This window comes from Seriola aureovittata, chromosome 23 (assembly GCF_021018895.1).
Source record: "Seriola aureovittata isolate HTS-2021-v1 ecotype China chromosome 23, ASM2101889v1, whole genome shotgun sequence".
Classification (NCBI taxonomy): Eukaryota; Metazoa; Chordata; class Actinopteri; order Carangiformes; family Carangidae; genus Seriola; species Seriola aureovittata.
Window position 1 is genome coordinate 6,874,720 of NC_079386.1, and position 16,706 is coordinate 6,891,425.

At 41.3% G+C, this 16,706-nt stretch overlaps 1 protein-coding gene and 2 non-coding genes across 4 annotated transcripts; 2 read left to right on the forward strand and 1 right to left on the reverse strand.

Annotated features, from left to right (window-relative positions):
• Nucleotides 1-861: 861 nt before the first annotated feature.
• prox3 (prospero homeobox 3) lies at nt 862-12,029 on the reverse strand. Of its 2 annotated transcripts, none has more exons than XM_056369646.1 (7): nt 11,694-12,029; nt 9,292-9,384; nt 6,917-8,796; nt 6,708-6,821; nt 5,871-5,983; nt 5,032-5,137; nt 862-2,953 (listed from the first exon to the last, which is right to left on the reverse strand). In XM_056369646.1, the coding sequence occupies exons 3-7, from the start codon at nt 8,792-8,794 to the stop codon at nt 2,780-2,782; spliced, it is 2,385 nt and encodes a 794-aa protein (XP_056225621.1). In that variant the 5' UTR covers nt 8,795-8,796; nt 9,292-9,384; nt 11,694-12,029; the 3' UTR covers nt 862-2,779. The 2 variants fall into 2 exon arrangements, with proteins under 2 accessions (XP_056225621.1, XP_056225622.1); XM_056369647.1 differs by having other exon boundaries at nt 6,708-6,814; nt 6,916-8,796; nt 11,694-12,028.
• Nucleotides 3,649-3,722, forward strand: trnai-aau (transfer RNA isoleucine (anticodon AAU)). The gene has a single exon. It is a non-coding gene; the product is annotated as a tRNA-Ile (tRNA).
• On the forward strand, nt 4,346-4,419 carry trnai-aau (transfer RNA isoleucine (anticodon AAU)). Its single transcript has one exon. It is a non-coding gene; the product is annotated as a tRNA-Ile (tRNA).
• Nucleotides 12,030-16,706: the final 4,677 nt, after the last annotated feature.

The following is a 16,706-nucleotide window of genomic DNA, read 5'->3' on the forward strand; positions in this document are numbered from 1 at the left end:
CATCCTGGAATTAGGGGCGGCCACTGTGTGAGTGTGTATGTGTGTTTGATGAAAGTGGTAGTCCATTCCCAGAGTGCTTAATCAAACCTTGTGACTTATGTCATAAGACCATGCCATTTTGATATATGTTCCATGTAGGCTACCAAATACCAAACCCAGTGAGAATTTGTTACATAGGCTGTATACAGGCTATAGTTAGGCTTTAATTTAAATACTTTACTGATACCTTTATATGTCTTGTGTTGTAGAATTTAATTTGTGTCACAGAGCCTTTACAGATCTCGACATAGTTTATAAATAGAAAAAGCAATGAAATTTGATATTGAATGGCTGAAATCTGACCTGACATCCCAAAAGGAAAGTAGTAACTAGGGACATTTGCATTAATATGTGTGTGTTATGTGTCTGTTTAATTCTAAGCTAAATACAAAAATACCAAGCTAAGACTATAAAGCAAACATCTAGGTTTAACCAGGTCCAGAGTGAGAACAGTCATTCTCTACCTTGTTAGTTAGTTAGAAGTTTTTCTGCAAGACTCCTGTTGTTTGGATACATTGCTACAATACCAGAGAAACTGTGTGTGTGTGTGTGTGTGTTTGTTTGTGCTGTCTCAGGTGGTTAGACTTTGTCCCGGGCTGAGCCTCTTACAAAGCCATCATCCAAGTATTAGTATCAGTGTGAATGTGTGTATGTGTGTGTGTGTGTTGCTGCAGTAGTGTTGTTAGATTAAAGGCTTAACATATGATGGCATTAGTGCTGGCTACCAGGAGCTGAACGCCAGACATGGTGTGTGTTTTATGTGTGTGTGTGTGTGTGTGTGTGTGTGTGTATGTGGTGTGAATCCAGACATCACAAAGCACAAGCCTGGCATCACTTTAATTCACTGATAAGTTTAAACGTCAAAATTCACCAAAGTTTGAATGAGGCACAGATATACATTAAAGAATAGAGTATGTACAGTATAAAAGAGAGGCCGATAAAAGCAATGAGAGAAAACATACAAGATTACAATACAAAATTCAAATATAGGAAACATGCACTTGAAAACACGTCACAGATAGTTTACATATGGGCTTGTTTTCACAGAGCTGTGATGAAGCCAGAGGAGGCCTTTATCTGGGTCAGTCAACCAACATTTTCATGAACAGAAATTCATGTGTCTTCTAGATAAAAGAGTCATGATATACAGTAGATAGAGTCAAAGTCTTCGCAATACCTTTTTGGAAACAAATGTCGATATATGTTAATTGTGCAACCGGTCTATTTAGTGTAAGCATCACATTAAAGGAATACAAAATCATAAGTAATTATTCCAACAATAAGAGTACATCAAGGAAACAACAAAACATTAATTTAACTATTTTAAATTCAATATATTGTCCCATTTGAGAGAATTTTAATTACAATTTGATTACATTGTGCCATCATGTACAAAAGCTTTATAATAATGTCATATTAAACAGAGAGATGGATCCACAAGCAAAAGAAATCCACTGGCTGAAACCACTGACCTGATAGTCCTATTAAACAAGGGTCACTTCATTTTTTTATAATCTTACAATTATCCAAATTAACCAGTACGTTATGAAACATTAATTCTTTAAAGATTTTCAAACCCGGTTTGTCAAATGGATACAAAAACAAACTTCACATGAATGCAAACCTAAAAGCCTCAGGTTGTTGGAGAAAAAAACCAAAGGAAGCGCCCTCACAGCCATGGAAAAATAAGTGCATCTAAAATGTAAAAGCTGTGGGGCACACCAGATGAAAGGGGTAGTTCAGACACTCCAGGGAAGCCCAGACTCAAGGCAACAACAGGAGTTCATTTCTAGCAAACAGCAATCATATGTGATGTTCTGGCCAGTCTGTAATGTACAACTATCAACACTCCTGAGGGACAGTAGAGCACTTAAATTTTAGGTGAAGATTATCAATGATTATGCACCAAACATTACTGCATTTTCTTAAAAAAATAGTGAAAGTGACGAGGAGGGAAATGGGACCAATCTGAGAAGCTTGTTATGTACTCAGGTACTTGAAACATGCATCTGTGTAGCACACCCGTTTGGTAACAGCTGTCAGCAGTCTGTTTCATTACTGAATGGATGCATAAAATTTTATTTTGCACGAATCATAGTAATTTACAAGAGACTGTCAGAGAATGCATATCATGTTTTCATGTGAATCAATGATGTGAGGGCGGTGCACAGCTCAGAAATTAGGACAACACATCTAAAAACAGGAGCCATGTCATGATGACACACCACACACCAGTGACTATACATATTTCTATGACATGATTGTGAAAACCTGTCTGTCCATTCCAGCTCTGTGGCTACAGTTTTATCAAACCCGTGTCGCAGCATTGTGAAGAATGTTTGGAAAGGGAATTCCTGTTCTGTTCATTTTAATTCAATGGTATGGTCACGTTCTTTGATAAGTGCAGTCACAAGACTCTTATCACCGCACTGAGTGTGTCAGCCTACTATTGACCCTGTGTGTCAGTCCATTTGTGCATGTATGTGTCTGTCCTTGTACACTATGTCAAGCAAAAACATGATCTTTTTTTTTTTTTTCCCAAAATTAAGGAATTATGAATAATCAAACTGTGAAACCAAATGCATTTCCTCATACTAGGTGTCAAGCTGAGTGAAGCTGACAACTCTGAAATGGTACAGTTCGAAGATGCTTCTATGTTATTCCCTTCTTTCAGTAAGTTTGTTTTTGTGCATGCTTTTGTGCATTTGTATACGTGTACCAGATCATAGCAGTTCCCTCATCAGCCGACAGGACAACCGGGCAGTCTGAAGGCATCCGGTACAGGACTATCAAGCTTACAGATAATTTTATAAATCCCCTTCTTCCAGCAGGGGTCGCTGTCTCTCCCAGTCCAAATGGCTGAGTAAAACTCCCTCAGAGCCACCTCTGACACTTCAATAAACCTCTCTGGGACCTGCAGAGAGAAATCTGAGTGTCAAAGGATAAAATATTCTTACAGAATAGGTCTACAGAATTAAGTTTGAAATGGGCTTCACAAGTACACTTCACAGAAAAGCAAAAAATCTAAGAGTTACATTTTGGTAATTGTGTTTCCTGTCAGATCTAATATAATCTGGACCAACTATACCTACAAGCAAAGTAAACACCTCAACATTGTAGTCTATGATAGAAAAAAAAGTGAGTGCATAAGATTGGGTTGCACATACCAGTACAATTAAATGCACACAAAACAAAGTGCATATAGAGAAATATAAAATACACTAAAGTACAGAATGTACAAACTTATGTTCAACTATTGGACTTGGGCCAGGACTTGTTTCCATCCAGCCTTTTGTGTCCCCTCTGGCTGGTCAATGAGATACTATACAAGTTTATTCATACTTGCTTATATGTTAAAATAAATTATGTTTCATGTGAGTTATTAACATGAAACCATCTTGCTAATATAAATAAGACCTTACCAAGAGAAAATTGAGCAGAAGGAATAAGAAGAAGAATACCCTAATGTGTGTAAATTACATGTGAAAATTAATAAATCATTTACTGTTGAAAATAATGTATGAATGTATCCGATTTTACTTAAATGAAACGATGTCGTTTCTATCACAAACGGGAATTTGTGTTCAGTAAAGGCTTGGGATGGAACAGGGCCGGTTAGCTCAGTTGGTTAGAGCGTGGTGCTAATAACGCCAAGGTCGCGGGTTCGATCCCCGTACGGGCCACGGAATTTTGACGTATCACGGCTCATTAAACTACTGACACATTCATCACAGAAAGAAAACAATTTACCACATATGTGTTGTTTACTAGAGACAATGCCACACGTATATGCTGACCTCTGACATGAATAGGCCTGTCTATGGTCAACCCATCCGTTGACAAATCTCTCAATTATTCTCCTGCCTGTGTTTGAAATAAATGGAGATTTATAGAAAAGAATAACAATTTAACCCTTTTAGAAATAGTCGTTAATGGAACAGTAAATCACTTAATTTTCTATTTCCTCCACCTCCAGTTTCTGGCTTATTGAGAGTGTTGATACTGGCTATAGAGGGGTTATCCACCTAAGACAAGTTACCTGGAACAGCACTATCTCCCAAACTAGAGACTTTCTTTGGATGGGATCACGCCAGTCTGTCAACCTGTTGTGTTCATTACTTACTATACTTTTTATACTCACTACTCGCGGGTCGGACCACACAAAATGTCCACAGACAAGGGCCTCCGCCCCGTTTCCCCAAACCACACGTCTGCCATGATTGCAGTCACAGACGATACACACACATATTCACGGCAACACCACTTTCACTGTAACGAATTCTACTGACTTTCCCGTATTGCATATGGCCGGTTAGCTCAGTTGGTTAGAGCGTGGTGCTAATAACGCCAAGGTCGCGGGTTCGATCCCCGTACGGGCCAAGCCGCTTTTGAAAGAAACACAACTTAATTCATCCGCAATCACCTCTTAACCTTGTAGCAAGCAGTGTTCAAATGTACTGCACTCGCTGAGGGAAACAATGTCCTTGAAAATGTATGTATACAAACTATGTGAAAGGACTGCTCTCTACATTCATTGCCATCCCAGCCCCTCTATGTGAACATAGTGTACATCCTAACATTAATAAGTGCATGCAACAACAACTTTCTTTTCACACATGGAAATTCAAGTACATCAAGCTAACCCTGCACTGGATAATGCCATTATAAACAGCAGTTAAGAGTTTGAGATGTACATTCTATTTGCATATTATTTTATACATTATACAAAATTGATGACATAACCTTGCGGTGCTCCTGTTTTGACAAAACAAAAACTGATCAGACATTGCACCAATAAAGAAATCTTGGAGCTAATTAGACTCAAGGTCCTCAGTCCATAAAAAAATTAAAACATGCATTCACTGCAGTGACAGTGCTATAAGGTATTATAGCACCCATTCAAGGACTATATACACTCATACAATTAGCAAGCTGAAAGCTATGACTGCTGTGGAAAATATACACCCTGCCTATTGACACACACTCACTTACCTGGTAGACGTTACTTTTATTGTAGTGCATGTTCAGTATACGATACAGTTCTGTATCACGGCCCACTCGCAGCTGACTCTCTCTACCCAGACGAGGTGCACCATCCCTGGGACACAAAGTTAGACAAACCCACTAATTTCAATTATGATGTTACAAAATACATGTTGTTAATAGCATTTATTTGTATAAATTATAATCAATACTAATGGACAATGCTTCTACTGTGACAGTTTTCGGCCCCATGGGTTGAAATAATAAGACATACATACACATTTATGTTTTAAATCTAATACAGTACGTAAGTCTTTAATAGTAGAAGAAGCACTAGTACTAGTGTTAAATAGGTCAAATAACTATGAAGAGATATATAGTTTCTGTAAATGTACATATTAACTTAAATCAGAAATGATTGATTGATTGATAATTTAATTAATCACAACTATCACTACCTCTACTATTCAAAAATAAAGGGAATATGAAAACTACATCAGAGGAAAATGGAGAACATGAACTGTTTCCAGTTGGAAGTTGCTTGTTTGATTATAGCAGATCTACATGACTGTCAGGGAGTAAACCATGATGATGCTTCACACACTGTTGCATAAAACAAGAGAACTTTGAAACTTCAAAATTTTGTAATTATTCTGCAATTTGTAATTCTTTCTTTCATGACCAAAGATGCAGCGCAACATATGCACATTATCTGATGCATAAATCAGACTGAAGATTGTCAATGTAAAAACTTGGTACCAACATGTTAGCTATAACAAAACCCAGTCAAACAATGGAAATTTTGCAGCAAATGAGTTTAACAAAAACCAGTGCCAACCCAAACAGACCGAGTGAGAGCCTCGCGGACAGCCTGTCGTGCAAAGCGCTCCATCTGGATGTAGAAGAACTCTCTGAAGTTACTGAACCATTTAATCATCTGGGAGGTCACACAGCGGTTAAACTAGACAGAGAATAGGAAAACAGCAGGAGAAGAAGTGAGCAGATAAGGACTGCATGAGAGGGGTGGTGCGTGTTAGACAAATGAATTTAGCATTTACAATAACATACTGATTTAAATTCAAATATAATTTTTGCTAGTGAGAGAAACATTTCATAAAGGAAAGTTTTGCTTTTTAAAAAAACCTTCACAATAATATAGCAGCAGTTGTTTTCTGTTGATGAGAATGCCACTTTGGCTTGTGATTGGTCTATTTTGTTGCTAGAATTTCACCGATTGCTATTATTTATGATAATTACCAGTAAGGTTTACTGAATTATCATATTTACAGACACAAGAGTTTACTGTTCAATTGTAAAATATCCTCCTTCAGTATATTTTCTATTCAATCAGTGACTGGAATACTGTATCCACTTCCAGTCTATTGCTTATTGAGAGTAATGGTTATGGAGGGATTGTCCATTTAAGAAAATATAATATCAAAGTGTATTATAACAGACTAAATGGCTGGTTAGCCATGTTAATGTGATGTATTAGCAAAATGTACTTTTATGCTTTGGTTATGGACACTAAATACATATGTTTTTCTTTTTTTAAACCAAGTTTTTTAGTTGATTTACAAAATGTGTTATATGCATGAATAGCCTTTTGTAATAGTAAAAGGTAAAATATGGCTTTGTATGAAATGTTTGAATATTGATCCATGATGGCGACAGGCTACACACACCTTGACATCAGGGAAGTACGTCTTGAGTGTGTTGGAGCTGGGATAGCGTGTGTAGAAGAACATTAGTTTGGCTTTCTTCAGATGACAGGGAGACAAGCCCTCCTGGGTGTATACATGAGGCCAGTCAAGGAGATACACGTTTCTTTAAACACACACAAACACACACACCTCTCCCCCTCATTCCTCCCACCTTAAAGACAAAAGGATATTCCTCCAGCTGTCAGGTAGAGCTCTCCTCCATCCATTCCTCCTCCTCCTCTCATTCCCCCATCTCCTCTCATCCCTCTCTCCCTCTCTCTGCCTCCGTGAGTATGACGAGCAAGGGAGGGGTCCAGGTGCCCGAGCAAAGGGATCGGGGGGAAGGACGGGTGAGACGAGAACTCCAAGAAAGGATCGGAGTTCAAATAGTCTTTGCGGGACGGGGGCAGGTGGGGCAGCTGGGGGTGGTGAAGAGAGCGAGAGAAGAGCTGCTGCATGGAGTAGTGCAGCAGCGGGAGTGGTAGTGGGGGAGGAGGAGGAGGAGGGGGAGGCGCAGGGAAGGAAGAAGAGGAAGAAGAAGAGGAGGATGAAGATGGATGGAAGGAGGAGGAGGAGGGGTCTTTGGGTTGTGAGGCTGGGGGTAAGAGGGGAGGGTGAGAAAGAGGAGGAGGGCGAGGTAGAGAGGGGTGATGCAAGGAGAGGTTTGGATGAGAGGAATTTAGGTGGGTAGAGAGAGGTGGGCCAAGGAGTGGGTGGGCCTTTCTAATGTCAGGTGACCTTTGAACAGCCAAAGGCATCGTGAGATCTGATGGCTCGGTGCGATGTGACTGTCCTGGAGGCCCGATGCTCCCATTGCTCATCTTCTGGAGCTGCTTCTCTCTTTCTCCGTCCTGCCCCCCCATCTTTTCCTCCTTACCCCTTGCCTTTTCCTCCCCTCTTCCTCTTGTTAATAGTCCCATCCACACTCCCCTGTCCCTCCCTCCATCATTTCCTACATCAGATGGGAGAAAGGAAATGGCGGCAGGAGGAGAGGAAGGAGTGAAATCTGTTGTTTCGGTGTAGAGGCGAAGAACTCGGTCGATGACCCGGGCCACAGCGCTGCCCAGCTCCAGCTTCAGTGCCTGAGCAAACTTCTGCCCTCCTTCCTCACCCTCATCTTCTATCCCTCCATCCCAGTCTCCTCTTACCAGTCCTCCACAATCCAACCACAACCCCGCTCCCTCCATCATGCCCTCCAAGTGCAATCCTCCGCCTCTTCCTCTCTCCATCCTCCCTTCTCTCTCTTTTTGCCTCTCTTCTCTCCGCTTGTGGGTGTGGAAGTTGTCAAAAGGGGAAGCAGAAAGAAGGGAAAAAGATTCTTTCTCCATCTCGCCACCATCAATATCTTCTTCATCATACATCCCTTCTGTAATGTCCTCCTCCTCCATCATCCCTACATCTCCGTCTCTCCCATCTGTTGCTCCTCTGTTTCCATTTCTGCGTCTCCTTTTCTTCTCCTCCTCTGCCATGTGCTTTTCCCCAAAAGCCCTCCATACTTTCTCCTGCAGGGCCTGCAATCTCTCTCTTGCCTCCTCCAGCTGCTCTTTCAGCTCTTCCCTCTCTCGTCTCTTTCCTTCTCTCCCACCCCCGCGCCTCCTACCTCCCTCGTCGGCTTCTCCATCAGCCTCTACATCCCTCTGTCGGCTCTCCAGCTTCATCCTCTTAACTTTTAAGACATCTTGACTCCACTCTGCTGCGAGAGCGGCATCACTGTGCCTCTTCTTAACCTCCAACAAGCTGTCCTCTCCCTCCAGGACTCCGTCTTCTCCTCTTTCCATCCCTTGCTCCACCTGTTCATCCCTTTCTCCTCCATCTTCCTCCAAATTTCTATCTTCCAGATGCCTGTGTGTGCTCATGTTGGAGTTGAGTTGCCCTCCAATCCTCCTGGATGCTCCGCCTGGCTGGAGGAGGTGATGAATGAGGGGAAAGCCAGGAGGCCTAAAGGCAGGAGGAGGGCGACCTGCACTGGGCTGGGGATGAACTCCAGGGAGATCTGTTGAGCTGAGAGTGGGTGCAAATGTATGTATCTGGGGTGAAGAGTCGCTGAAAAGATCTGTGGGTGAATCCATCACTGAGGGGAGAGACACAAGGACACTTCAAGGGTAAGTTCACCCAAATTAAAAATAATAAGTATATTTTCTAATTTATATTTCTAGGTCATTCTAGCCGTGCAGATAGTTTGGTTTTACTTGGAGATCTTACTTATTTAGACACACATGTCTATGAGATGAATGGAATTTATTTTGTGGTAATTTGTAGCCCATTATTATTATTTTAAAAAAGCAATGGCAACATTGGCATTAGCAATAGCAACAAAACATTGCTCCTGTTACTCTGGATAACCCAGAGATCTTGCTGTGAACAGTTTTCAACAGAATCACTCCACACAAAAGAATTAGTTCTTATTAAAACAGTTGATAGTGTGTTCTGTGGATTATCTAGGAAAACAGGAATCTGAGAGATGCTGCTTTTGATTTTTTTCAATGTCATTTTTGGTGCTGTGAAATATAAATGATGCCATATAATGATTCTGTATTAATATAACAGGCACATGACTTCAACTTACCTGGACAGCAAAACAGGTCACTGTTCTGTCAAAGGTCGCAGCCACTTTCACTTTAATAGTAATTAGAATGAGCTGAAATGTCCTGGCATAGAGCTGAAAAATATAAGCATATATTGTGAGAGTGTAAGTTAAGCCAAGAAACATGAATTCCTCTGTGGTCCTAACATTTGTTCAGAGGGTTGATATTCTCCTCCATGGCCTTCAAACGTGTAATAGGAAGAAACAGCGTGCTGCAACTCAACAAAGAACGTGTCAATGCAGGTCAACAGACTGGGGAACAGGCTATGTGGTGGTGGTGCAGTAGGTTAACATCTGGCTCATGATCTTTGTCACATATCAACCTCCTCTCTTTACGCTAGCTTTCCTGTTTCTCTCAACAGTGTGACCGTCTAAGAAAGCACCATCGTCATGAAAATACATGTAACAAAATGGAGGGAGGTAACTAAGGGAGGTAATGTGGATCTTGGCACCTAGCAGAAAAGAGAGGTAAAAATCACAGAACAGTTTTGCTACAACATTGTTTTCTTTAGGTTTTACTGGAATATTCGGGTCCTTAAAACACTGACGGTATATAATTCTGCATGGCTTCCCTACAATACCTGGAAAAGCTTGTAAAATGGAGAAGAGTGAACACTAAGCTTATGAATAACAGTACATCTCACTATTTAATCAAGATCAAAAACAGACATCCCCATTCCCTTTTTGTCAGTATGTAACCTCCTTTCCCTCTGGACACCCCTTTCCCCTTTTCCTTCCTCTCTATCCCTCTCTCATCCTCTCTTTCCTCTCCTCTCTCTGTTATCAGTTCAGGCAGCTTGTTAAGCACTGTTTGATCAGAGTGTTTACCATCAAACACACACTCCCGCACACCACACATACACATTCACACAAAAGCAAAAGAGGCTTGAGAGTGGGCTAACAATGGTCAATGGTCCTTGGGGAGGGAAATAGAGTGAGAGCAGCATGTATGTATCTGTCTGTGTGTTTGTGCATATACGAGAGTGTGTGTGTTAACAGTAGTCCTACTTAGCTTTGATAACACCCCTAATCCACTTCAGATGGATACACTACCACTCACCCACCAGAAAGATGGAACGGATGATAAATGGACAGATGTAAGGACAGACTGAGAGAGGTACAGTAGGTAGACAAAAATACAGAAAATGTGAACACACACAAACACAAAAACTATTTAAAATGTCAGGCCAATTGAGACATGATTATCACTGGTGGCCATTAAAATGTATAAGATGAATAGATAGATAGATAGATAGATAGATAGATAGATAGATAGATAGATAGATAGATAGATAGATAGATAGATAGACCAGTGCATAGGTCCCATGGTGCAACATGAAGAGAATAATCCTCCTATAAATAGCTAAATATCAATTATTCAAATGCCCTCTCCTCTCTACTATAATACAACCCAGATGGCAAGCCAGCCAATGCGCTTATATCAGGGACAGATTAGCTTTTCAAAGCCAGTGGAAAGCTGCACAAAATACAAACACTGAGCAATGAAAATGAAAGCTATTAACCACTAGATTAGACTTAAGAATGCTGCTGTTGGACAGATGAGGCTGTCACTGGGAAGACTGACGGGAAAGGGAACGCACACTGAATTAAACACACACAATTTACTGGTATCAAATAATGTATGTCAGTAAATTATATTTGTAAATATTAATCTGGGGTTTTTGTGTTGTTAGCACATGCAAGCAACATAGGCAAAAGGAAAAAAATCATATTGGGCTTGCAGGTCTATTTGCATGCATTTATTCAAAATATGTATTTTTGTGGCAAAACTGTACCACATAAATAAATAAAAATCAACCTGTCAGTAATGGAAGTAGACTCTGTGTGTGTGTGTGTGTGTGTGTGTGTGTGTGTGTGTGTGTGTGTATGTGTTCCTAAAATATACAATATTGCAAATAAATTTAATAGAGTCAACAGTTTGATCTGTTACATTTGTTTGTCTGGGTGTATAATATCTACAGGGCATTTTTATAACTTTGTTTTAAATGATTTTGATTATAGGCTATTGTTCATCTATCTATCTATCTTTCTATCTATCTATCCTTCAATCCATCCATGCTGAAGTAAATAATGTTACTTTGAATAATATATATGTTTGAAGCCTCCGCGTGGCAGCATCTGCCGGTTCTGCCACGCGAGAGGAATCCGCTTTGACCATTCTCACGCACGAGCTGTCAGTTTGTGTGTGCGCGCGCGCCCGTGTTGCGTCCTGTGACTAATTGGCAGCGGTGGACTAATGTCGCAGTATGAAAGAAAAAATAAACACACGGAGAGATAGCAGACACGGACCCTCACGGTTTATCAAACGTGTCATATTAATATTAAATTACGTTGTGTTTGAAGTTTTATAAAAATGAACTCACTCAGTCACAGGCAAGAGCTCCAGCGGTGTCCGCTCCCCGAAGCCTCCCACTCCAGTGGCCGCTCCTGTGCGCTCAGCCTCGGTCGACTGTCTTCAGCTGGCACAGAGGAACCAGCCAGCAGCGGGTTTCCGGCTATTTCCCTTTCCCCTCTCCCTTTTTATTTGTTCTTTGTTCCGTAACTCTCTCAGTTTCACTCTCACCTTCAACTGCCTCCTCTTTTCTCTAGTTGTGTCACTGTGCAGGTTTTTTGACTCCCTCGCCAATCCGTCTATCTTTGGTTGGCATCATCCTCACGCGCTGCTCCCGGTGTAGAGTGGCGCGCGGTGGGCGGGCGGGCGGACTCGAGAGCTGTCCACTTGACGGTCCGGTCCCTCCCATGTTGGCATGACCCAAAGTATGTGCGCGCGCGCACACACACACACACACACACACACACACACACACACACACACACACACACACACACACACACAAGATGCTGGTTTAAACAGTGTGAAGTAATGCTAACTGATTTCAAATTAAAGCAATTACCTCTTTTGATAATTCAGGATAGCAACAGTTTGTTGCAGATTGCTAGGCTACTTGTTCGCCACAGACACACCCACAGGTATATAGACAGACATGATATGTGGACAGTCTACCCTGACCAAGACTTATAGGGGCATTTCTCAAGGCCAAGCAGACTCTAAACTGATGAAACTACATTACAATAGTGCAGTCGCAGAGTTTTAGCAGCATATTCTCAGATCCTGTAAAACCCATATTAACCATTGAAAGTCAGGTGGTCATTCATTAACAGTTTTATCTTACCAAAGGCATTTCCTTTGAGATACAGCACAGAAACTGAGCATGGAAAGAGATAATTACAGTTTGGTACAGTTTGTTAACATTTTCTGCAAAAGAAAATGCATTTTTTAACATAATATAATGATATTGATATTAAGGTAACACATCACATTTAAATCAAATATTTTGTTATAAGATGTTTAAATGGTCTGCCATCAAATTTAATCATAGCTTTTAATGACTTTAACACACAGTCCTGAAAATGTCTGTAGTATTTAGGGATATTTAGGGATTCTATAGCATTGAAATATAACCAGGGTGGTGGAGTAACCCTCTTGATGATTACAGTATGAAGGTAAACAGCAATCTACGGCAGAGTACAATTTGAGAGGAAATGGACGATATTTTGAATAAACGCAGGGAAACTACCCTGTTTGTTGTGGCCTTTCAGCTGCATCATACTGTTTTTAGTGAAGTCTCATTAAAACCCATGATTAAACAGAAACATCCTGTTTCCAGGAAAACATTTGAGAAGACGCTTGACCTTGAGCAGCCCTTTGTTACCTGTTGCTGGGAATGTTGCCCATGTGAACCTGCTTGGAAACTGTTAACAAGGTTTTACGATAAGAGCAGGGCCAGTTTTCATTCCTCAGTTTGTTCTGTTGCTCTCTCTCTTCTTATCTCTTTTTGAGGATCATTTGTTTTTTTTCACCAATCCGACGCATCACCTGAGTAACCTCCAATTTTACTCCCTCTCTCTGTCTGTCTCATCACATCTCAGTCTTTCTCTACTCCTGATTAAAAACGGTTAGGCACTGACTGAAAGGTCGCAGTTGTTATGGAAACGAGGCTGGTAACAAAAGCTGGACACACGGGTACAGAGGGAGAGAAAGGGGGGAGAGAAAAAGAGGGAGATGTGTCTGAATAAACATAAACATGCAGAGAGGAGGAGAGGGCAGGAAAGAGAAAGTGAGTGAGGTCTGAATAAATAAAAACATGCAGCGGGAGGAGGGCAAGAGAAGGCAAGGTCATGAAATGATGGCTCCATCTGCAATAATAAATAACAAAAGATAATACCAGGTTTTTGTCATTCTAGGAAGACAGTCGAGCCACAAAGGTGTGTGTGTGTGAGAGAGTGTGTATTTGGACAGACTGGCAGAGTGGGAGAATGCAATTGATAGATAATACATGGATCTGCAGCACAAGCTGGAGAATACTAAAAAGCACAAATTGTTCACAGAAAAGCCTACCAAAAAGCCTGAAATTGTGTGCAAGTGTGTGTGTCTGTGTGTGTGAGTGAGTGCGGGAACGTCATCTCTCCAAGGGCTCATATTATGTTAACCACTTAGACCAACATCAAACACACTCTCTCTCTCTCTCCCTCTCTCTCTCATACACGCACATAGGCACACTTCAGTAGAAGCATGAAGGTGCCAACCATATAAATAGGACATCCCAGAGCGAGAGATAGAAAAAGAAAGGGAGTGACAGAAAGAAAAAGAGGGAAAAGAGATTATAAATTCAAAGGGGAGACACAAAGGGGTGAGAAAAAGGATGGGGGGAAAGAGTGGAGTGAAAAACAGCGAGAAATAGAGAGGGCAAGAACAGGGGGGTTGAGGACAGATAGATATGAAAGGATCAATAAATGGCATAAAGTGTATGTTCATTGATTTACTTACATGCAGAGAGTGAGAGGGGAGAAAGATCGACAGAGTGAGAGGGGGGAAAGGGAGGATAGAAAAAGCAGGGAATATACAAAGGAGCAGAAAGAGGGAGGGCAATGCAGATAGGAAGAGTTGAGTAAAGAGAAGGCAATCCTGACATATCCACAGACAGCAATAATAAAGAGGAAACAACACAACAATGTGAAGTGAGGGTGTATGTGTGGCATAAAGACCTAGATAAACCTGCATTAATCAATATTTTTATATTAACTATGGCTCAGATGACTATGCATAATGTGACAGGGGTTGCTCATAGTGATGGACCTACAGAGAATTAGGTTTCCCTAAGCTCTATAGAACATTTTATCCTCTTTTAGCTCATTGTTTTGGTTTTCCCTTCATTTAGATTCATCCTGAATTGCATTATTAAGTCCCTATATTAGGTTTCTGTGTATAGTTTTAAAGAACCCAATTATGTGTATAATGTACAAAATGTACAAAAAATGTTTCATTACACAATAATATTTGTGGAGCTTCAGATCACCTTCCCTGTATCACAACTGTTTTCATTTGTTCTCCTAACTGACAGCAAGGCCTGATGAACTATACATAAAATGCATTGTTCTGTCTTCCTCTTGCAAACAATGTGGAGCAAAATACCAAGAAGTTAGTTTAGTATAGTTCCGTACTGCACCTCCATAAACTTGGGAACTCATAAGAGACAGAAAAAATTATATATTCTAGATATTCTTATTTTAGGTCCCTTGTATGGGTTAAGCTCTGACATCAGCAGGGTTATTTTTCCATACCTTCTAAAGAGTCATGAAAGAAAAGTCCACATCTGTTTTCACAGGCTATGTATTAGACCTCTTCCTGTCAGTCATAAACTGAACTTTATGTATAAAAATGGCTGAGTTGTCCTTTAGGTTTTCTTCATTTGAGTCTTTTGCACTGACTCACACTAAATGATTTTCACACTATGCTAAGTGTGGATTTCATTATTTGTATTCAGTTGTATTAAAAATGCCACTGACAATACTTCTCACATAACAATCAGGACCTGAGCTGAAGTGAAACAGACACTGAGAGGCAGATAACATATGTCAAGGCAGGCAGAAACAGAGAGAGAAGCAGGTTGGAGCAGAGCACGGGAGTGAGACAGATAGAAAGAGAATGAGTGTGTTTGTGTGTGAGAGAGAGAGATGGGAGTGCGAGAGAGCGACAGAAGTATACTCAAATAGCTGAGGGCAAGGTGACAGAGAGAAACAAACGGACAGAGAGGGATAACAAGCTCATAGAGGGGGGATTGTGTGTGTGTGTGTGTGTGTGTGTGTGTGTGTGTGTTATAGAATGAGAGGAAAAAAGAAAGAGACATAGGGCGGAAGGGGAGAGGGATAAAGGAAGTTGAGCGAACAAAAACAAAAACAGTGTGTGTGTGTGTGTGTGTGTGTGTGTGTGTGTGTGTGTGTGTGTGTGTGTGTGGACAGCCAAAGGTGTCAGAGTGTGCTATTTGGCTTAATGATGACCCACTGGGCATGTAGGTCATAACGGTTTGTGTCTCAAAGCCATGACTGTATGCCTGCATGCATCCATTAGTGTGTGTGAGCGTATGTGTGTGTAAATAGAAACTCGCTACACACACACACGTGTAAAGTGGGTCTCTTAGCATGCGTTTAAGAGTGTGTTTGGTCAGAGGTTGGAGAAGCAGTTTTTCTAGCTGGTAGGACTCAAAAGATACTTACTTACACACACACACACACACACACACACACACACACACACACAAACACACACAAACACACACAAACACACACACACACACACACACACACACACACACACACACACACACACACACACACACACACACACACTCTCATGTGCACCCACACATGCGGTGAATCCAGCTTTGGCGTCGACGCTCACACCAACAGCTGCCCTTCATGTCATACATACACACGTAATGCACCATGTATGGCACTAAATTATGCACAAATATACACACACATCTCTTTCTTTTGATCTCTCATGATAACACACACACACACACACGTTTGCTCTCTCATATACACACACACACACACACACACACACACACACACACACACCACACACACACACACACACACACACACACACACACACACACACACACAGGGGGAAGCTATTATGCTCTCAGGCTGGAGTGTTTTGATGGTATAATTGCAGTGACCAGTGAGGAGAAAGAGACAGAGGGAGGGATGGAAAGAGGGATGGGGATGGAGGGAGAGAAAAAGAGGAGAGTGCTGACACTCTCAGCATGCTAATGTTGTGAGGCTCTACCCCCCCCTCTGGTTTCATCCCTCTCTCCCTCCCTCCCTTCATCTCTTTGTCTCTCCATCTTCTTCTCTATCTCACATCCTCTGCATTTCACAGGTGCAGCACTAGAAAGAGAGATGGATAGAAAGGAGAGAGAGGTGGAAAGATGAGAGGAAAAGAGGGATATATAACAGGATGGAGCAATGTTATCTCTCGCTTTCTCTGCCATCCCTCCATCCTCTTCAAGCTCCCCACAATGCTCAAA